The sequence below is a fragment of the Rhineura floridana genome, chromosome 2, assembly GCF_030035675.1.
Source record: "Rhineura floridana isolate rRhiFlo1 chromosome 2, rRhiFlo1.hap2, whole genome shotgun sequence".
NCBI classification, from domain to species: Eukaryota; Metazoa; Chordata; class Lepidosauria; order Squamata; family Rhineuridae; genus Rhineura; species Rhineura floridana.
The window spans coordinates 43397900-43422013 of NC_084481.1; the positions used below are offsets into that span (position 1 = coordinate 43397900).

At 42.1% G+C, this 24114-nt stretch overlaps 1 protein-coding gene across 8 annotated transcripts in view; it reads right to left on the minus strand.

Moving 5' to 3' along the window:
* RAPGEF4 (Rap guanine nucleotide exchange factor 4) overlaps positions 1–24114 on the minus strand; it is a 245757-nt gene that overhangs the window by 81588 nt on the left and 140055 nt on the right. For all 8 annotated transcript variants that reach the window (XM_061608471.1, XM_061608472.1, XM_061608470.1 and 5 more), the window contains 2 exons: positions 13177–13249; positions 12988–13052 (listed from right to left, as the gene is read on the minus strand). In XM_061608471.1, the coding sequence (XP_061464455.1) occupies positions 12988–13052; positions 13177–13249 (138 nt within the window). The remainder of the gene's footprint in view (positions 1–12987; positions 13053–13176; positions 13250–24114) is intronic.

Genomic DNA, 24114 nt, shown 5'->3' on the forward strand with positions numbered 1-24114 from the left:
GGCAGATTAGGCTGAGAGATGGTGAGTAGCCCATGCTCACCCAGTAAACTTTATAGTTCATTTCCATTTTAAAAATTTAACTAAAAAAATTCACATGCAGGCAAAGTTTATTAAGTAGATCCACACAATACATTGTAAGCACATTCACCTTGCATTTAAAGCACATGACTTTCCCTAAAGAATCCTGAGAAATGTAGTTTCCCCCTCACAGTTATTGTTCCCACCACCCTTATTGTTCCCACCACTACAGTTCCCATGATTCTGTGGTGGGATTCATGTGCTTCAAAGGTGTGTTTAATGTGCTTTAAATGAATGGTGTGGATCTGCCCTAGGTATGATGTGCATTCATTAGTGAATTGAAAAGAACAATTTTAAAAGATTTTTTTTAAAGCAGTGGAAAGGCTGTAGTTCAGTGGCAGGGCATATGCTGTGCATGCAAAGATCCAAAATTCAATTTCTGGAAAAGCCTATTGCCTGGAATCCTGGAGAGCCAATGCTAGTCCATGTCATCAGTACTGAGCTAAATAGTATCAAATGGCCTGACACGGTATAAGGTAGATTCCCAAGGGCCACAGTGACTCTAAAATTTATTTATGTATTTTATTTACAACATTTATATATCGCTTTATTGTAAAAAAAATCTCAAAGCGGTTTACAGAAGGAATTAAAACAATAAAATTATTGGCAAAAAGAGTTAAAGACAGGTATTCAAAAACATTCAAAATAATAAAATCAACAATGAGTTGAAAACATAGCTTCTACCTGCCTGGGTAGGCTTGCGTAAACAAAAATGTTTTTAGCAGGGGCTGAAAAGAGTACAAGCAAGGTTTCTGCCTAATGTCAATAGGCAGGGAGTTCCAAAGTGTAGGTGCTGCCACACTAAAGGACTGATTTCTTACAAGAGCGGAACAAGTACTATGTGACACCCATAACATGGAAAGCACACCTTGAACTTGGCCTTGTAGCAAATCAGCAACCAGTGGAAATTTCAGAGCAGAGGTATTATGTCTTGGTAGGGTCTCACTCATGTCAGCAATCATGCCACAGCATTCTGCACTAACTGCCTTACTAATAGGAATTTCGTTGTGGTTGGTATAGTATTGCGTTTAGGAAATCACTATCTTTTGTTTTTCTTTTCTACTTGCATTTCATTTATCTTTAACCTCACTCCCTTACATCCATAGAAGCAACAACAGTGGTTCCACACGCTAAGCTCAACCCTCTTAAACCCACTGATGATGCACCTTGTTGGCTAGATGAAGGTTTGTTTCTTGCCCAATAGTGGTAAAAGAGAATTCACATATTGGAAAATGTGGCTGCAACTGCTGTTGTTCCCAAGCTGCTGTCTGTGAAGGTAGATGTAACCATGTGTGTTTTCTTTTTGTCAATTATTACTCACTAAATTTGGATTGGCTGTCAAAGTGAGTTTATAGGGTAGATAGGGCAGAGAATCTTCTTACTCTTACACATTTCTCAAACCTCTTTCTGAAGTGAAGGGTCAAATCTGTAAAGAAGTTTGGAGTAGCCATATTAAAAGGTAGGGGCAGGGCATTCCAGGCAGGGAGTTGCCAACCCTGGGTGGATATGGATATCTTTGCAGAGGATCCCTAGTCAAGCTTTACCAACACCACAATCCAAACTATATCTACTCAGAAGTAAGTCCTATTGAGTTCTATGGGGTTTACTGTGTTTAAAATTGCAGCCTTCAGGGGCATCCATCTTTACTCCTGAGTGCTCCCATCTAACATCTCCACACTAGGCTCCTTTCTTCCTACAATGGCCTTCTGGTGACTGGCCTGGCCTGAGGGCACTTTAATCCTTCTTGCCAGAAGCAAGTAGGCTAGATTAAATGTTCCCTACCCAGGCTCCATCTTTTAGCTAAGATTTCTATGTTAACTTCCAATCAGAGAAATGTTTTTTGTTTGAATTGTATGCTCCAAGCAACTGTGGTTGATGCTTACTGTATCATGCTTAATGACATCACTAGGGCCTGCCCCTGTGACATCACTAAGCCTCAGCCACATGACATCAGTAGGGCCCACCCTGTGACATCACTATGACCTGCCTCTGAAATCTCAGGGTTTGGGATGCTTCTGACCTGGCAACACTAATCCAGAGCATGAGCTCAGGAGGAATAGGCTGGTGGGCTGCAACTGCTGCCCACAACATCTGTAGGACCGACCTTCCTGAGACAATACAGGCCTTTTTATTCTGTAGGGTGTTTGCAGGTAGGAGAAAAGGGGTGTTGGCATGTTGTTTTTATGCTGCTTCTTTGATATTTTTTTAAAGACGTTGCTTGATTGTCTTTATTCCTTTTATTGTACAGCTGGTTAGAATATTTTATTTATTTTGTGTGTGTGTTATGAACTGCCTTTGGCACTCTGAGATACTATGAAGTGGTATGTGCATTTTTTTAAAAAAATAAATGTATTTTAAAATGTATCCTCTTGTGTTTTTGATCCACATCCCTGACCTATTCAGTACAAAAGGAGCTTTAATGAGGAGGCCTGCATAGAACATTCTGTGCTCCATTTCCTCCTTGCTGGCTGGCAGAAGACACGACTATCCTATGAACATTGGGGTGTGCTTATATAAGCTATTTTCCATGAACCAAGGTCAGATATGGCTTTCTGCCAAGTCTCCCTCTTTTTATGTAAATAGTAAATAATGAAAACTCATAAATTGTATGTTTTCACCCACTTGAACAGCATTTTCCCATTGCTGCTGAAATAATGAGACAATAGACTGCACAGGACTTGGAAACGCAACAGTTCCACCTCAGAAGCAGCAACCCTCAGTTGTACTTACCTGGAAAATAACCCCCTGCTAAAATCAAACCTGATTAGGATTATTTTAAGGATCTGTTCTAAATAAATGTCAGGCACACAGTAAATCATTTTGTTTTCCTCTTCCTTACTAATCACTGAAATCTTTGTCCCCAGTCTTTCTTTTTATACATGAAGAAGGGCTGCCACAGTTATTCCATGGATGTATTGATTCTTTCATCGGCTTCATATTATATTTTCACTCTGCAACACCAATTTCCAGAATTACTTGTAGGACAAGTGCTCACAATGTGCTTTCTAAAATTCTGTGACTGACTACACAAATCTTAAGTTTTTAAAATTCCCTTTTTCAATATTTCTGCCAAAGTTGAAAGAATAATTGCGTGATTTGGGGGGGGGGCTGTTTCAAACATATGCGCTTGACTTGTCAGAAGAACTGAACCTTGAAAAGGGCTACCCAGTTTCTCACTGTAATTACTTTCCCCCCGACTGTCCGACTGCAAAACTAATGAAGCGTGGGTGTATGTCTTTATAGCCTGTGATGGAATTACACTGAACATATGGCAAAGGAACAAGGGCACAAAATACATTTCTGACTGTTTTTCATCTCACTCTGTGATCCTGCGCCCCCATCTGATGTGATCATTTCATGTGGTCCTGTGCCCCATATCCAGCATATAAGCATATGAGTATGTGGTGCCATGCATAACCATACTATGTTACTCAAAAGGAAGACATCTGCACAACATTTAAAAAAAAATCATGGATCTCCCTCTGTCTGTATGTCTTATCCTGCACATGGGATTTCTAAAAATGTCATGACATTTCAAGCACATGTGACTAAAAGGATGAATGGAATGTCCCTGCAACATAGGTCTGACTCCCCAAAACCATTCCTTGGCATTTCTTTTGGATTGTCCCTGTGGAAGAGGATGCCAACAGAACTGATGCCACTGCTTCTATAAACAGTAAAATAAATATTTTATTGTGGGATTTTTTTATCCCACCTTACCAGGTTTAGGATAGCTCACAGCATAATATAAACATGGAAAAACACATTAGCAATAGTATCAACTAATTGTTTTAATAAATGTGAAAACTTAAGAAGCATGTACACAGCAATGCAGCAGCAAATAAGTCTCCTATTAACATCATTTTTTCACTTATTAGATTTATTAGTTGCTTGTTACCTGAAGGTAACAACACTTACAACACTGTTAAAAACAAAAGTAAATATACCATACCATTAAAACAAAATAATTAAACAACAATTACCCCCATACAGCCACAGAAAGCTTTGGCAGCACACTAACACAAACAAGCCCTGCAGGCATAAAATAGTTTTTGCCCATTTTCTAGAACTTAAAACAAAGCTGGCCTGCAAAGCATTTCTGGCAGGAATTACTGGCTGAACAAAAGAATACTGTAAAGAAACCAAATCAATGTAGTTTTGCCAGCATGAGATGGGGGCAAATTTCTTTCGTTCTTTCTCCAGCTAGCTTGCCTTAAGGGAAATCTGAGGAAGGAAACTCTTTAGAACACACTCAGTTGGATATTTCAGACAAGCACGGTGAATCTTTCAGTCAGGTCAATCAGATTCACCAGTAAGACTACTGTACTGGATAGGTGAAGGCCTATACCTGGAATGGGGAAGCTAGGGCCCTCCAGGTGTTGTTGAATGACAACTCCCATCATTCATGAACACTGGAGCTGGTGGCTGGGGGTGGGGTCCAGCAACATCTGGAGGGCCACATGTTCCCCATCCCTGGCCTATGCCATCGATGGGCAACTGGTGTCTGGACTGCCACATAAGGGAAAGGCAGCAGGAGTTTATGGCCCTCCTGGATACAAAGCCAGTCCAAGACATTTCACTACCTGAAGCAAAGAACAGTACGACACCCCCTGCCTATTCCATGTACAGAAACCAACTGGACTGGCAGCTGAGTCTTCAACATAGGTGATGGTTCATAAGGTATGTAGCATACTCTGTTCAGCAATAGAGGGGAATGGCCCTGGGGCTTAGAAAGAGCAACAAGGGTACTGCTGTTGCTGCTCTCACCCCAGCATCTGTCATCTGAGGTGGTCATCCCACTTTGCTTAATAGTAGGGATGACTCTGCCTGGATAGGAACATGAGCCCCTGAGATGTGGTTATAGCACAGCACCAGGCCTGTTCTCTAGCTTGCATTTTATGCAGGGTGGCCACTTACACACTGCCAAAGACAAAATATGACATAGGTTTGCATAACATGTTCATATGGTAATTTGTATGTAAATTTAGAAAAAAATACTGTTTAATAATAGGAACAACAAAATTATGTTTGACACCTAAATTAGGCTGCTGGAATGAAGAAAGCTTAACTTGGAAGAGGACTTCTATGCAAAACGACCATGAGTTCAGTTCAATTCTGGTACTGAAGGCAGTTTCCTAGGCTCAGAATGTGCTCAATGGCACCTTGTTCTTTACTTCCAACTGTATGCGTTTTGCACCTGGCTCTGGTCGATAGATCTTGGGGTCCCAGTAAAATACAAAGTAGATCCAACAAGCCAAAGGTCTGTCTACTCCTGCTCTACAAGATCCATCTTTGCACTCCTGTCCTAAGTAGAATTCAAAAGCACTGCTTGCTTTGCTTACATACAGAACCCTTGTTATTCTATGTATGGATTATATTCTCTCTCCTTATTGCTCACTGGAGCACTTCAGGGTGTGGTTAACCTCAAGATTTCTATCCATATTATATGTACCTCACCTGCAGGAGGAAAGCTAGATTTTAAGAAGCTCACTGTTCCAACTGATTACCAGAACTGCAGTGAAATTATTTGTAAGCAAATTTACCAGATTTACACACAGGAACTGATCGTTTCAGAACTGCTGTATACTCCTACAAGCTCTTCTGGGGTTTATGAGCATATTTCTTCCTTTCGATATCTTTTTCTTCTGTACAGTGGAAGGCTCTTTACAATATCAGCTATTCTGAACTAATCATGCTTGGAGAAGGAAGAATGTGAAACAGTGTCGTCACTGCTTACACAATGGGCTCTCTAACCATCAAACTTATATAAGAGCAGCTTATGCAAACCTCAATGTGCTTCAGTACTTTATCTTATGTAAGGACTGAACTGATGACAAGTGAAGACCTGTGCATATGTCAAGAGGGATATATCACAAATACATTTGTCACACACTCCTCCACACTTTGCACCTCAGAGTTTCACTTTCTTTTACTTTATTTTTCTTGTATGTGATACACCTTCAGATGTTCATAGTATTTGCAATACTGTGGGTATTGCTCTGAAAAGTGCAATGACTGGAATACAATTCACTGATAGTGATTCAGATAAATAATTAGAAACCATTATAAATACCTATCAGAACAGGGACACACAGATCATAGCAGCAGTGAGATCTGCATGCTCGAGATGGATGTCTTTCATACTTTGCAACCTTGAAGAGTGACTTCCCCATAAATGTACTCCATGTGGCTGCATGTGAAGAATGCTTGGAGTAAAGCTGACACAGCATGCAGTGTCTCATCTGTGGAGAAGGTGTTTGGAGATAGCAAAGATGCTCGGGGAATTCAGGACCCAGAAGTGTCTCATCCTTCCTATCAACAGACTTCTCTGTGATTACCAAGAACGGACAAATCTGCTAATTTTGCTTTCAGTTTCTGCTTTTTCCACTCTTAAGTTAAAGTTTTCCACATTTCCACATCAGTTTGCATTTTTTTGTCATCATCAGAATTCATCAGCATTTTAATGTGAATGTTCCTAATACACCAATTGTTCTATGCAATTTTGCCTAATATACACATTTTTGCAAAGCAATTTCCCATATAATATAATGCATTTTTGTATGTAATTTCCACCAATATGCATTTTTGTACACATTACTTAGCTGGAAAACTGCATTGCAAAATTTGGAGAAGTATGAACTTAGGATGACTGTGCTTCATTTCATGTATCATTTTGGAAAGTGTGAATTAGGTAGGTAAATGTGAACTGAATCAAATTTCTCCACCATCCCTAGAGATGACTAAAGAAGACTTTTTTAATATCACTTTGGGACTTTGCACATCTTCCTGCAGGGAGAGTTGTACAAAATATATAATCTGGTATATGATCAGAAATCATAAATACAGAAAGCACAAAGCACCTGTACTTCCTGTTTCCTCTGCAACTTATATATGAAGTCATAATAGATCATCAAAATATATTACACCAATTCCTATATAATCTGGCAACTACGTCTCCCTCTGCATCTCTCACCATAGCCCCTAAGTAATTAGCAAGTGTCTTGTTAACACAGTATAATCTATGCCTCATGTGGGAATGACAAAAGCTCACAGATAGGGGTTCTTGGTTATTTCTTCACTTTGAGTCTCACTAGACTTATAGGAGGAGCACATAACTGCAGGAGGGCTAGACCTTTCTGTCTGGTCTCCAGTTCAGTAAAGTAAGATTAGGCAAAAAATTGGGATGAGTCTAATTAGCCATATTTTATTTTTAAAGCATGTTATTGTTATGCCCCCCAGCCTCTGCCAGAAGGGAGGACAGAAGCTGAAATTAGTTGCCACATTTCTTTGTATATCTTGCTCTAAGAGGCAACTTGTAGCCTAATCCTTAAATGTAAAATACTATTTCCTTCTCTCCACTTCCTTGAGTGGTAGGAAGTGGCAAGGCAGCCTTTATAGGATTGCCACCACTTGTGGACTGTAATACTGATTCTTGAATGTACAAGCTGAGGATGGGGTGGTGGTGGCAGCGAGCACCCTGACACGAGATGCTACTAGTCAGTTAAGCAATATTACTTCTGAAAAGCAACAGGATGTTCTTCCCTACTCCACATAATTTCTTGCCAGCCAGCTGCAAATGACTAAGAATTCCTTTCTTCATCACTAACTACTTTTCAAACTAACCAAGCTGCTGTTCTTATGTCTGATCTGAAAATTCTAGCAACACAGAGTAAATGCAAACTATCCAATCCCAAGTTTCTAATACAGATCTGCACAGAAGACAGCACACACTCTCTGTCCTCCCATGTGGGTAAATAAGACACTCACAATGCTATCTTGAACATGCCTATTCAGAACTAAGAAACAGTTGGGACTTATTCCCAAGTACATGCACAGGACTGAAGCCTCAATGCCCAGACTTCCTTTCCTTTGCTATTAGAGCACACTCTCCTTCTTTCTTTCTGGTTGGTTGGTTGGTTTGAAAAGGGCAAGAAATACTATCTTGGCTCTTTCTGTTTTCCTTGAATTGAGGAACGAGATGGAGAACAGTTATTTATTTATTTATTATTTGATTTATGTCCCACCCTTCCTCCCAACAGGAGCCCAGGACGGCAAACAAAAGCACTAAAAACACTTTAAAACATCATAAAAACAGACCTTAGCATACATTAAAACAAAATAACTCTAAAAACATTTTTTTAAAAGCTTTAAAAACATCTTAAATAAAAAGGTTTAAAAAAACATATTGTTTAGAGAAAAAAGGTTTTAAAAAAGATGTTAAAAAGCAATTCCTATTTATTTATTTATTTACTTATTTACTTATTTACTGCATTTATATACTGCCCCATAGCCAAAGCTCTCTGGGCAGTTTACAACAATTAAAAACAATAAAAACAAATATACAAATTAAAAAAAACACATTTTTAAAAAACAATTTAAGAGCACATGCTAAAACGCCTGGGAGAAGAGGAAAGTCTTGACCTGGCGCCGAAAAGATAACAGTGTTGGCGCCAGGCGCACCTCGTCAGACAAATCATTCCATAATTTGGGGGCCACCACTGAGAAGGCCCTCTCCCTTGTTGCCAGACTCCCAGCTTCCCTCGGAGGAGGCACCCAGAGGAGGGCCTTGGATGTTGAACATAGTGTATGGGTGGGTTTGTGTTGGGAGAGGTGTTCCATCAGGTATTGTGGTCCCAAGCCGTGTAAGGCTTTATAGGTTAAAACCAGCACCTTGAATCCAGCTCAGAAACATACAGGCAGCCAATGCAAGCGGGCCAGAATCAGTTTTATATGTTCGGACCATCTGGTCCCTGTTACCAATCTGGCCGCTGCATTTTGCACAAGCTGCAGTTTCTGAACCGTCTTCAAAGGCAGCCCCACGTAGAGCGCATTGCAGTAATCTAGCTTGGAGGTTACCAGAGCACGGACAACTGAAGCCAAGTTATCCCTGTCCAGATAGGGGTGTAGCTGGGCCACCAGCCGAAGTTGGTAGAAGGCACTCCATGCCACCGAGGCTACCTGAGCCTCAAGTGACACAGATGGTTCTAGGAGAACCCCCAAGCTACAAACTTGCTCCTTCAGGGTGACTGCAATCCCATCCAGGTCAGGTTGGACATCCACCATCCAATCAGAAGAACCACCCACTAGCAGCATCTCAGTCTTGTCTGGATTGAGCCTCAGTTTATTAGCCCTTATCCAGTCCATTTTCACAGCTAGGCACCGGTTCAGCACATTGACAGCCTCACCCGAAGAAGATGAAAAGGAGAAATAGAGCTGTGTGTCATCAGCATACTGATGGCAACGCACTCCAAAGCTCCGGATGACCGCACCCAACGGTTTCATGTAGATGTTGAACAGCATGGGGGACAGAACTGACCCCTGCAGAACCCCATACTGGAGAGTCCAGGGTGCCGAGCGATGCTCCCCAAGCACCACCTTCTGGAGCCGACCCGCCAAGTAGGAGCAGAACCACCGCCATGCAGTCCCTCCCACTCCATTGTCCTTTTCCAATCCCCCCCCCGCAGCACATTTTTCTTTCCCTAGGGTCCCATCTCAGGCAGAGCAGTGGGAGGGATGGCAAGGGACCAGCACTGCGAGGCTGACAAGTTGCTGCCAGCAAAGCTTGAAGCACCAAGAAAATCAAGTGCTGGTTGGCTTCACAGCCCCCTTGGGATACCTCCAGAGCCCCCCAAGGGTCTGTGGTTCACAGGTTGGGAACCAATGACCTATATCATTGCCTAGAGCAGCCTTTCCTAAACTAGTGCCCTCCAGCTGTTTTGGACTACCACTCCCATCATCCTGGCCCTTTGCCCCAGCTCAGCCATGGTGGAGCCGGGGCCCTGCTGTCTAAGCAGAAGGTCCATTGGGGAAGTCCAGCCTGGTGGAAGTGATGCCGGCAGAAGCCCCCATAAGCCCCCAAAAAGAGGCATTCTGAGGGCGTATCAGAGGAGGGCCTGGTGATGGCTTACGCAACATCCAATTTCCATTCAGAGCTTTCCTACGGGTCCTCATCTGGGCCAATGTTATGCCGAGAAAGAGGGCAATTATAATGGAAGCTGATGGAGAGCACCTACTCGCTGGTCGGGATATTTGTGACAACTGTGTTTGTTTGTTTTTTGCATTTATGCACGCAGCTCTCGACTGAGCCAATGTTCCAGCAGCCTGGTGGCTCCTGAAGGGCAAATGGATGATGCGGAGCTTCCTGCCGGCTCCTCCTCCGCCAGCACCCCTTCCGCCGGCTTCCCCACTGATATAATAAACTATAACCTCAGATATTATATAAGTATGCTTATAGCACAATCCTAAATAGCAGTGGCTTCAGTAGGGTTTATTTCCAAGTAATCTTACTTAGGCTTCAATCCTTAATCTGTACTGATAAAAGTTTAAATCAGCTTTTTTAAATATAATAAAGTTGTATCCTTGATAGCAACTTTGTTTGAGGGTGCTGATCTTTACTCCTGTGTTATTCACCACAGTAGAAATTGCTATGGGTTGCTATCAACGTGCCACAGGTTATTCCACCCAAAAGTCTTTATTTTCATGCAGGATAAGGATTGGCCAGGAGATACCATGGTGTAAGACAGGAGAAAAGGCAAGTAAATATAGCGACGTCTGAAACATTATTTAAGGTTTAAAACAGGACAGACAGGAAACAGGACAGACATACAGGAAGTAGTGAACTTGAATATGAAAGGAAAAATATGTGTGTTTATGAAGCAGTTATTCTCACTCACTTGAGTAAAGTGTGCTAAAAGTATTACTTCTTGCAGATCAGACTTTTAATTTTAGAAATATAGATTCTTTAGCCTGCAGGCAACAGAAAATAAATGCAACCATGCCAAAAAAGAAACACCTACTGAAAAAAAGGAAATATGTAATAAAAGAAAAATCCAAGCAATACAGATTAACTTGTGTGTTTTTCTATACCTACATGATAAGTTACAGAGAAAAAGGTATTATTACTGTATTTGTGGCTATTATATGGGTTCAACTGAACGATTAAAGATTTTTTTCAATCTAAAATAGAAAGTGGAGTTTTGTTCACAGGATATATGCCATGGAAATTTCTTCGATCACCACACTACTAGTACTAGTTTGACAAATTTACAATTTCCTTTAAAAATGTTGTGAACCATATTCTTATTTTTTTATAAATGAAATGCAGTATATAAGGTTTTTTTTTAATGAATAGTACATGGAGTGGCAAGATTGCATGCTGTCATTCTCTGCTTCCACACCACTCTGGCAGCACCAGAAATTTCCTCTCTCACACTTAGGCCAGATTGTGTAGTAACATGTAATGTGTTACTTGCTGTATTGAGAGTTGCATCAATAGTATGATATGTAATCTCACAATACAGTAGGGCCCCGCTTCTCAGTGCCCCGCTTCTCGGCACCCCACTTTTTGGCATTCCGCTAATACAGCGCCAGCAGGGCGATCAGCTTGAGGGGGGGCTGGAGCTCCCCGCTCTCCAGCTGATCTTGCCGGAGGAGGGGAAGATCAGCTGTAGAGCGCTACAGGTGATCTCTTCTGGCACGATCAGACTTCCGTGCTCGATCTGATCGTGCCAGAGGAGGGGAAGATCTTCTCCTCCTCCTCAGGGCGATCAGACTCCTGTACTCCAGCTGATCGCGCTGGAGGAGGGGAAGATCAGCTGCGATCAGCAAGTTAGGTTCCTGACCCTCGCCCGCTACAGCTGATCCGCTGTTCAGCGGTTTTTGCTTTTCGGCAGGGGTCTGGAACCTAACCTGCCGTATGAGTGGCACTCTGCTGTACACCTGAACCATTTGAATGTTAATTGGACACATTACTGGGAGTGATGTGGGAACAATCTTGGGATGGCAGCAGCCAGATTGCTCCCTGTTAACATAAACGTATGATTTTGGAGTAAAGGAGGGAATTCTATATTGTTTACCTATGCAGAATTTACTAAACTACAAGTAATCCAATTAATTTTTTCCAATTTCAAAATCTAATTGTTTTGGAGCAGTAGTGGACAGTACGGTGGGGTGGTGGTGCTCACCTGACCTCCTAACATCTGAGTCACTGCTGCTTACCAGGAGGAGCAAGGCAGCAGGGAGGTCAATGTGGTGCAAGTGCACAGGCAGAGGCAATCCATGTTCCTGCCTGTGTATCTGCAGTGTGCCATCCTCCCTGCCATCTCACCCCTCTCCCTCTCCTTCCCAGTAAGCAGCAGCGACTCAGCTTTTAGGAGGTCAGGGATGTGCCACTGTCCGCTAAAGTCTTGGAGTGATGTACTAATGCCAAGTGTATAAGCCAATTGTCTGCCCAACCAATATAAATAAACTTTGGCTTTGCTTTCTTACTTTTTATTCAAACCACCGGGGTATAATGTGCAGAATTTCACTAACAGAAATGGTCCAATGAACAACACTGGCATCTTGACCTGCTTTATTTTTCAGATCAGTTGCAATGGTACGAGCAGTTCCTTTGACTGTGATTAATATATTCTGCCATAACTGACACAATGTACAACCCAGACTTACTAAAGTATATGTAGTTTCACAAGCATCTAAATCTTTCAACAAGCATTTGCTTTTTATTAATCTTTCCATAGAAATTAATTTAGAGTACAATCTTATCTGAGGAGCCTCATGCAGTGAAAAGCTGCCCACGTAGCTCTTCTATCAGTTGTTTGTGAAAAACCAAACATGTTGGGGGAGGGAATCTGTGGCAGGTGTGGATTTAAGTGATCCACTGAAACATCCAACAAAATAGTCCAACCAGTGTTTTGTCCCTCCATTGCAGACAATAGGAGGAAAGAAGAAAAAAAGCTAGCCTCAGCTCCCACACTTGGCAGCCACTAGGAAACAGCAAGGCACAGAATGTGGCAGCTCCCCCCCCCGTCGCCTTGCTTGTGAAGAAGGCCTGCTTTGTCCATTTACCAATATGTTAATGTTTACAGACCCTCCATCCCCACAAAATCAACAACAATAAAAATTATTTACCTTATTGCAATTTTTAGAGATTGAGCAGAGACTACTACTAGACATATTCTCCTTGTCAGGCATCCCTACAAGAAAAAAGCAGATATATTAGAACAATAGAATGGAAGGTTCTTTTCACTTACACCAGGGATAGTCTGACATAAAGATAGCCATTATTCCCATCTTACAGATACTTATTGAGGTACTTACTGTCATTGTTGGAGGAAGTTTCCATAACACCATAAGGAGGAGCCAGAAGTCCTGACATATACTGTCGATATTTCTGAGGAGGGGAAATGGTCAAAACATCACTTTGATTAAAGTTATTCACGCATATATTTTAAATGAGATAAAGTTTTTAAAATAGAAGTCTGGGGCTATACATGGAACATAATTCACTAATAGGCAAAAAAAACCTTGCAGTTTAAGAACATACCTATATTTCTATTTCTGTATTTCTATCAAACTTTTGATATTTTTTATATTTCTATCAAACTTTAAAAACCAGGGAAATTGGGTAGCTATAGTGAATGCACCAGAGAAGCAGGAGACCTGACCTCCTCTCTGACATACTGTACTGCCCTACAAACTTGTAAAAATGCAAACACAATTTGGGCTGGTCTTTCACAGTCCAATCCACTTCCTGTGTAGGTTGGAAGAATTTGGTAACATGTGCCTCTGAGCATATGGAGACAACACCTGCAATCAGGACTACATCCCCAAAGATGGAGAATTACATTTTTTGTATGTTTCTTGGTATTCGTCTTACTTTGCTTCTTTCCTGTGTTACTACTGTTTCTACAAAGAATCTAACCTAGAAAATTATATTTCTCTCATTATTCATCCTAGAAATCTGCATCAAATTTATTTTTATTAATTTCAAAGCCTTTTTATTGGTCAATGTCATATAATGACGAAGACAGCTTTTTGGGGTTTCAAACTAGAGGTTATGTTCTGTTTCTGTTTTGGGTCTGAAACTGCAGTTTGATGTAAAATCAGATTGATTATAGTATGTTACTACTTAAGCAATGACTCTAGCTGTTGGAAAGAACAAATTTGGCCCGCCCAAGATGCATGTATTCTGCCTGCTATGCTTAAAACAACCCACTTAAGGAAGGATGGGCATGGTCAATTAAAAACATAGCACACGTAGAAATTTGCTAGAATGTATTTCACCTCCCACTGTTTTATCTTGTGCAAACTGAGACACTCCTCATGTCCACTGGAGACTATTCTGCAGATTAGTCAGTGCCATTAATTCCACAATTGTTTTTGAAGTTTTTTTAGTATAAATTATGCAAAGGGTTGCTGTACTTCACATATTCAGAGAAACAGAAGCAAAAGAAAATTGACTGATCATTTGCATGCTTATTGAGTTAAATGGGATTTACTCCCCTGCCATCATGCTTAGAATAGGTAAAACTGACCACAGGGGAGGGGAGGAAGAGGAGGAGGGAGGGCAGAAGGGAGGAGGGGGATGGGAGCAGGCAGGAGGAGCATGGGAGCAGGCAGGAGGGGGAGGGGAGGAGGAGGGCAGGTCTGGTCATTTGCATGCTTATTGAGTTCAGTGGGATTTACTCCCCTGCAATCATGCTTAGGACAGGTGAAACTGACCACAGGGGAGGGAGGGAGGCCTGAAGTGGGCAGGGGAGGAGGAAGAAGGAAGAAGGGAGGAGGAAGGGAGAGGAGAGAAGAAATAGGGGAGGAGAAGGAGGGGAGAGAGGGGGAGGGAAAAGGCAGGTCTGATCATTTGCATGCTATTGTGTTCAGTGGGATTTACTGCCATGCAATCATGCTTAGAATAGGTAAAACTTATCATGGAGAAGGAGAAGAGGGAAGGAGGGGGAGGGGAAAGGAGAGGGGAGGGGGTGAAGGAAGAGGCAAGAGGGGATAGGAGGGGAGGGGATAGGAGGGGAGGGGTGGTTTGAAAAGTTGCATGCTTTTTGAGTTCAATGGGATTTACACCTGTACAATCATGCTTAGGAAAGGTGAACTGGGGGAGGGGCAGGGAGGAAGGAGGAGGAGGAAGGGGAAGAGAAGGGGAGGAAGGGGAGGGGGAGAGAGGAAGGGGAGGGGGAGGGAGGAAGGGGGAGGGGAAGAGATTGGGTGGGTGGGCACTGGTTAGAGGGAAAGCCCCTTTACTTTCCAAGAGAAAAACATTGTGAACAGTATCATTGTTTTTCAGGGTTTCCCCAACCTTTTTATTCTACAGCAGGCACATGTAGTCTCCCACCCACATTTAAACCAAAGCTGTCACGGGCCACATCCACACCACGTCTTTATTTCACTTTAGACAGTAATGGCTTTCTCCAAAGAATCCTGGGAAGTATAGTTTGTGAAGGGTGCTGAGAGTTGCTAGGAGATGCCCTGTTCTCCTCACAGAGCTACAATTCACAGAAGAGAGCTGACTGTTCAACCACTCTGGCCATTGGAGCTCTGTCAGGGGAACAGGAGTCCCCTGACAACTCTCAGCATCCTTCACAATCTACACTTCCCAGGATTCTTTGGGAGAAGCCATGACTGTTTAAAGTGGAAAAAATGTCTGGTGTGGGTGTGGCCCCCTGATTAGCCAAGCTAAACAGCTGTTAGTCTGGCTTTTAGAACATTGACAGTTGGTTTTTACTGAGCATGCCTGGCTTTATCATTGACTCCAATGCTAAATTTCTTAAATTAATTAAAAAATCAGCCAGGCATTTTTTAAACTTTTAAACTGCAGAAGATGAAGGTCAGGGTATGGGACAAGGTCAATAATAGGATTACAGGTACTTTGTGAACATGGCTGATTTTTAATTAATTTCAACAAATTATGAGACCACTAACAGAAAAAAGTCCAAGAAGGGTCTGGATTTTTATTCTCTTCTTTTACACTTTGAAGTATTAATTTTCTCTGACTGTTTTATCTATCGCCATGAAAACTTAGAGGGTTGTTAAGCATTTCTGAGTTCAGGATTATAAATTTTGTTAGGTTTTGTTTTGAAATGAGCTTATGGGAAGTTTATGAGAATAGCATGGGGGTATTTTCAATTGAACATTGCAGAATGTGAAAAATCCATGCTAGCTATAGTATACAGCCACTCTTGTGGCTGTATAATTGTGATTTAAAATCTTTTAACAATGTTTTAAGATTCTTTCCCCCCTCCCAGCCGCCTTTTCTTTTGGGTGAGGGGACAGGGTATAAAATTGATTAAATAAATAAATAAATGTTCAGACTTTTTCTGACATGGCTACTTTCTATATGTTGTTATATCATTGCATTTTATTTTTTACTGTTGTAACATGTATGTGATACTGTGTCATTAGCTACTCACATTCAGGGGAAGGCTGGGATATGCCTGAGGACATAAATAACTAAATGATGTCATAATACATGGGTGGGGAACCAGTGGCCCTCAGTGGTCTACCAACCCCCTACCTAATTTCTTAGAGGCTGCATAGCTGGTAGCATTTCTGCTGGACAAACACAACAGGTACCAGCGGTAGCCAGTAATCCCCATTGCAACACTAGACTGAGTGAAGAACTTTAAACTTCTCCCCCCACACCAGTGCTGTGATGGGGATAAAAATAGTCCCCTCCTTGCCTCTCAGACTGATCATCTGAAGAGTGGGGAAGAGAGTTTTCATCCCCATTGTGTTGCTGGGCTGGGCGGAGACGTTTAAAACTTCTCTGACCAACCCAATGTCACAATGGGGATGAAAATCGAGATGGATAATTTGAGGAGAGGGTGAACTTTATGCCTGTTTATTTGTCTCTCTGTTACTGTGTGCACCTGTATGTGTGTTTGTTTGTTCCTCTGATTGTTTGTGCCTGTCTCTGTGTCTGCATGCCTGGGATTTTGCGGCCTAGCTATGTGTGTGTTTGTGAGTGCTTGCTTGCATGTGTGCCTGTGATTGCATGTGCGAGTCTGCCTCCCCTACAAACTTTGGGGTCTGACCCTCCCACTTTTGGAATGCAGCTCCTGACATCTTTCCACAAAAGTAATGTGAACCTCAGCCAAAAAAAGATTTCCCAGCCCTGTCATAACATATGGTGTTTTCTTTCATGCTTGCAAAAATTAAGTTCTCACCTTAATGTCACAAAAATTCAGTTCCAAAATTAAACATATTTTCTGCATCACAGTCCACATTCTCTCCCCCTCCCCTCTGCTTAGTGTACATGGAAGCAGTATGATATTGGGACCCCAAATAAATTGGTGTAGCACATACAGGCATTATACGGCGCGGGACCACTATATCTGTCGGAACGCCTCTCCCGATATGAACCGGCCCGTACACTACGGTCTACTATGAAGGCCCTCCTCTGGGTTCCGACTCATAGGGAAGCCCGGAGAGTGGTGACAAGATCTAGGGCCTTCTCAGTGGTGGCCCCCGAACTATGGAATGGTCTCTCCGAGGAGGTGCGCCTGGCGCCAACACTATCATCTTTTCGGCGCCAGGTTAAAACCTTTCTCTTCTCTGAGGCATTTTAATTCCTGTTAATTCTAAATTATTATATTTTGATTTTAGACTGTACAGTTTTTTGTACAGTTTTGTATTGTGATATACTGTATTGTGTTATTTTTATTGTATTTTTAATGTTCACCGCCCAGAGAGCTGTTGCTAGTCGGGCGGTATATAAGCTTAATTAAATAAATAAATAAATAAATCACTCGTGAACAGCTTGCTTAGAATTAAGCCAACAACAATTTCAGCCCTATTCAGGCAGTTGGTGCCCATGGGTAGTGAATATGTAAAAAGGTTATCTAAAAAGTGTGGGCTTGTCCAAGCTCCTCTTACCCATTGAAACATGCACTGTCCACTCCCCAAGGGTGACATGAGATTAGTGTCACTCTGAAAGGCTCCCTACATGGAGATGGGACCCCTGAGAAATACATTAAACAAGATGCTGTTACTCAGTATCAATTGCAATGAGATGTGAAGGCCCAGGAAAAAAACTGGAAAATATTGGTGGGGGGAATGGGGTTTCCCCAAGTTTTCTGGGGGGTTTTCTGTGCCTTCCCATTTCTATGCAATACATAGTATTTCCCTCAGTTCATGTTTCAGAACACGCCATATTGGCTCAATTTGGGGACATGATTTTCAGCTCTCCTCCCCTGCACCTCATGATGTACTTATCCACACAGTGATTTAGTGTTTGTGTGGTGCTATTTGCATCCCCTTGTAATTTGCATGGTTCACATGACGTTACAGGCAAGCAGAAGCTATCACAGTTTTCCCCTTTAAATCCATATTAATCCAATCAGCTGATAATGTAAAAAGGAAAGGAAAACCTGTCTCAGCTGTGCTGTGCTCCTCCTTGTAGGCACTTTGCTTTAATGTTTTTCTAGTGGGCAGGCTCTCTTATGCCCCATCGCCCTCTCTCTCTCTCTGCTGCCCGCAAAAGCTGCCACAGCTACTGCCTACTTTGCTTTTCACTCACTCCCCCCCCCGGTCCGCCTTTCACCCAGGCTTGGACAATGGAGAAGGGGGGGGTCCAGTCAGTTTCATTTTTTCTTGTCAATTGGACACCAAGGTGCTCTCCCAGCTTCAGCCTTGACCCGGAGGGAGAAAACATGTAAAATTAGAAGGCGGGGCCACAAGGAAACAGTGACAGTAATCCTTTCCAGAGGAACGCCTGCTAGTGTGAATGGAAAACAGTGGATTTGAAGCTACCATTGGGAATGAAGTGTGGATCTTGCAAATCTATCACACCGGTAAAAGCAGAGGCTTTAGTATGAAGGTATGCTCCCGTGTGGATAAGCCCTATATAAACAGACAACTCATTTAGCACCAATACACATAGAAAAGCTTCTCAGAACACTGTATTGATGTGATGTACAGTAAATCGCCATCATTGTAACTGGTATCCTCTCACTGATGCTCTACACCAGTGAAGGAAAGTACAGCGCAGACACAATCAATAAACCATCAAGCTTATGTAACTTTCTCTGTCTAGCACTTAAGTAATATCCCAGTAACCTGGGAAACAAAAAACACTGCAACAAAACCAACATGATTCTATTTTCATATAAATCCATACACACTAACATGAATATCTCCTTGTGGTCCTATTAATGAACATACAAATCTAATACTATCTGAAATGGCTGTACAAATCTGTGTAAAGAAGAACTAGGAATCATACTGCATTATTCTGCCCATTATTTTTGTTTGACCCGGCAAAGAGTTGTATTTAAACTGAAGGCTAACTGATATTCATGTTGATTTCAGCACGTATGCATGTTAATATCTTAACCACAATGCCATTCTAATGAAAAATCATTCGCCTCTGAACCTAACGGCTGAATGCATGCATACAGGACTCAATCTCATAAACCAGGCATTGGGGGTGGGGTGGGGAAGAGTTTCTATGAGTGGATTGTCTCCACTGCTGGAATGAAAATCCCCCAGATTTAACAATCCAGTTGCATAGATTATTCTGGCCCTGATCCAGAGACTGGAAAGCTCAACAGTTGGCTGGATATAAAGCACCCACCACTGAACTCCTGGACCTCCCACATCTTCCATTTGGGGGAGGAGCACTTACTGTAGATTCCACCCTTTTCCCAGCTCACTAGAAGAAGGGATCAGATCTATTACTATTCTCATGGTTTGGTGGATTAGGTTTTATGAGCTGCCTGTTCCATTTCTCTATGGGAGTTAAACAACATATGGCTGTAAGGAATGGTGGCCATTAAAGAAAATAACAAAAGAGATTCAAACTATATATCAATAATTTGACTCAAGTTTCAGGCTATGAAATGCTAAAAACCTATTACTATATGACTTAAATGATTCTCCAGCCATAATCTCTCTGCAAAAGTATTAGACTATAAAGGTTTACAATTAAAGGACATTTTATTATGGGCTTAGTTCTCTTTCAAAACAAGTAACAAACCTTTGTCTGACATTCTAACCCTGACATGTAGATTTTGCTTTGGTATTTTACCTTCACCTTGTCATGGACAGGAAACCCAGAGTGCAGAGAACTGACCCCATGCTTTTTAAAATGCCTCTTTGTCTCCAGCACTCAGTGTCCATCACTATCATAGACATCTCCGTATATTTTTTACTCCATGGCAAATTCTTTTATAGTATTTTTTTACATTCTTCTTTGTGCAAAGGAAAACATTCAGAATCAGAAGGGCACACCTTTATCAATAAAATAATCAATTATACGAACTGTGCCATGTAATGTAAACAGCCCATACAGTTTCTATGACCAGAAACATAATTACAGACACATTGATTCCAAATCGCAAATGAGATTATGGTGTTTTAGTAATTCTGCATGGAACACTTGACAGAAACCTGTATATTTGCAAAGAACAAAAACCCAAATCTAATGGTTGGTTCAGGACTGATAGTTCGCACAAGATTTTTAAACATAAAACAGACATGATTCTGTCCTTCACTGTTTCACTTTACTCTTTGCTGAACTGAATTCAAAATACATGTCATTCCCTGCTCACAAGGGGTATTTAGAGAAAAAAACAGATCTTCACTACAATTATCAGCAATTTTACCACTACAATTATCAGCAATTATCCCAAAGTAGTTTACAAATAAAATTCTGTTTAAAAGTGCAGTAAGCATACAAGAAAACAAATTTAAAACAAGACAGGAAAAAAATGCAGCTCAAACAATAGCAGCAGAGAACCATTAAAAAATACTTAGCTCAGCACTAGGTCAAGGCAAATTAGGAGGGCAAGAATTCCTGAAAAAAGTGGTATTTGAAATGATAGCAATGAACTGGTACAAGAAGCCTCACTGGAATGGGAGTTCCAAAGGGTTACAGCAACCAAAGAGAACCCTCTGGTCTGGGTCATTACCCTATCTGGTGATGGAAATGGAAATGGACTACCTTCAAGTCGATCCCGACTTATGGCGATCCTACGAATGGTGCTTTCACGGTAAGCGGTATTTGGAGGTGGTTTACCATTGCCTTCCTCTGAGGCTGAGAGGCAGTGACTGGCCCAAGTTCCCCAGTGAGCTTCATGACTGTGTGGGGATTCGAACTCTGGTCTCCCAGGTCATAGTCCAACACCTTAACCACTACACCATATTGGCTCTCTCATCTGGTAATGGAACCTACTCAAATTATCTTACCCATGTGAAGGACTAAATGGAAAAGGTTCTTTCAAATAATCAGGATCCTTTTAAAATGAAGGGCTTGTATCCAGCAGTTGCACAAGCAGACAGCAGCACACACAACAGATCTTTGTTCCTCCATCCCATCTGCAGCCTCTGAAAAGGAAGCTGGTTATAAATAAGAGGGCAGGCAGGTGGGGCTGATGAAGGTAGACTGAGGTTGATGGGACACTGCCTCATTTGCTGTAATGGATCAGCCTCCACTGTAAGCATCACAGTGCTAAGATCAGTGACAAACCCTCTGCCTGTTCCTTTTGAGATAAAGGTGATTGGCAGGTGGGTGCAGTTTTGTTAGGCCCAAATGCTGAACTGAACAATAAAAACAGTAACTATTTGGAAATGCCACTCGTTTGCTGTTTGAACCTCTGTAGATCCTTCGTTTGGGATCCTTGCTTTTTCACCAAAGTACACAAAGCCTGGAACATTTTCTGTCACTCTTCTAATAAACTGTCTCTAACAGCAGTTTGACAATGTCTGCAACAACAACAAAAAAGAGATAGTATTTTAGGTTTATTGTATTAATGCTATTCTTCCAAACTAAGGCAGCTTACACTGTTCCCATAACTGTAAATCTCTTTTTATGTTTTGACTGGGTTATGATTGATTTCACCCTATTGATCCAAGCTGGAGGGCCGTAACACACTTGACTATTTTACAGGCTTATTTCTCCATTTAACCCCCAAAAGTCCCATACAGCTTCCTTCTCATGATTATCCTAATCAAAAACTATAAACTCTGTTTTGCCAGCATTTATTTTAAATCTGAATATCTGCCCAAACTGAAGAATAAAAGTTTAAACGCTTGCTTTCCTCCCATTGCAAACAGCAGTTGAGGGGGAATTCTGGTCAGGTCCATGTTGGGGTGGGGGGCAAAGGGTTAAAACCCTCTTCCCTCAGTGTCCCAAATCTAGCTCACCACCTCTGGCTATAGGTCAAAACAAAAAAGCAGTTATGCATTGCCTAGTTTGCCCCTCAGTCTGTCAGGCAGAGTAGACTATCATCTGCAAAAACAGAAATTTTCACTCCAGCCCCTTTTTTTTTTTGTAAAATGCCTCCATATATCAGCCCAGCTGTCGTCAGCCATCCCTGCAGTGTTGTTCAGTCGTTGCATCAGATTAAGGTAAGCCCTATTCAGGCATTCAGATTCTTCCAGTGTATCATATTCTGGTCAGTTGTCAGATTCCATGGAGAAACTGGCAAGGCTGGTCAAAAGTTACTGGACCATGGACAGCTGCAAGTGAGCAACTACCTTCAACGAAAGTTGGAAGCAGACTGAGGCCTTTTATGCCTCTGTCTCCAGACTACCTCCTCCAGGCTCCACCCTCTTGAGAGGCCTTCAGGACCTTAAAGGGCCAACCCTCTGGCCTGATGACGGGCACTCCTCCATTCTGTGCAGCCTCCCTCCTGGTGCGCTCCCAGACTAGAGATGTGCAGTGGGAGGCATCTGGTTCTTCAGGCTCAGGGAGAGGTGCTTGTCCAAGTTCTGGCCCTATGGGTCCTGGTAGTATGGGAAGTTACTCTGGGGGCTCCTGTCCAACAGCCTCAGGGGCAATGATCTTCCTATCTTCACAAGTCAGCTCTGAGTGCTGAGCCTGGCCCAGCTCACCATCTGGTGCCCCTGCAGCCTCCGACTCTGTGTCCAGATCACTACAGGATACAGGGGTAACGGCAGCGTATAAACAAATTTGTGAGAAGAAGTGGGGGCACACTCCCAAGCTCCATCTCCCTTCCTCATTTCATTGTTACACAGTTTAGAGCCCTCTGCAAGTTAGAGGGTGAAAAATCTGTGTTTATTCACGATGCAAGCAGGGTCTAATCTTTAAGCTACTGCAGATCTAAAGAACGGAATTAAAGCAGAGCTTGGAAAAGTTACTTTTTTGAACTACAACTCCCATCAGCCCCAGCCAGCATGGCCACTGGATTGGGCTGATGGGAGTTGCAGTTCAAAAAAGTAACTTTTCCAAGCTCTGAATTAAAGGCACTATAGATAGGTCACTGACAGTACCTGCTGCAATTCTACATGTACAATTTTTTAGTGTAACAAACATGCTGCTGGTGATTGAAATTTATCATTGTCCTAGGTAAGAATCTTATTCTTAGAATGAGTGCTGTGTCTGAGAGTCTCTTTTGTAAATATACAGTACACTTAATCAGTGCAATGGAGAGTTCTTTTATACTGCACATCAGCATTATGGTAGGAAAATAGAGCATACGTAAATATTTGTAGATCAAATCCAGATAACTATTTTGGTGCTGTAGAACAAAATTAAGAGCATCTTTAAAAATGGGTGGTGGAATGTTCCATTCTACAAATGGAAAGGCCCTGTTGAGGCCCTGGTCTTGTTGTAGGATGGGGACTGTAGTGATCATAGTAATTTAGATCATTTCCTTACAAGAAACATTGGGATGGGAGTTTAGAGATGATCCCTGAAGAATGAGGTGAGGGGGTGGGGCCTGGCTGACTAGAGGAGCTTGAGGAGAAAACAAGGTGTTGTAACTACAGGCGGGCCCTGCTTATACTGCGGGTTCCACTCCGGATCCCCGCCGTAAAGCAGAAATCGCCATAAAGTGGAACCCCATTGATGATAATGGGGAGCGTCGCACCAAAATGGCATGTGACGGAAAAAAACCGCTGTAAAAGCTCAAACATATTACAGGGACCTAAGGGGGGCTGTTAACATAAACACTCCTGAAGACCCTCTCCAATTCTGCAGGGCCCACACTGCACTTTGGTTTACTGAGAAGTTGCAGACAATGAAGCAAGCTGGGATTGCAGGTGGTGGAAAATTTGCTCCAAAGCTGACCAAACACTTTTTAGGTCACACATTTCTGCCTACCAACTGGCAGTGAAAGCAGTGAAGAATTACTTTGCTGCCAGCACTGCATCCTCGAAGAGCCATCCAGCAGTGTTTATTTTGGGTGGTCCAGATGCTAACCATACTAGAAGTGGTGGATGGCTTTCTGGAGTGCTTACTCGCATGCTCTGAGTAGTTTTCACAGCACTTTGAGGATAAAGTCACTC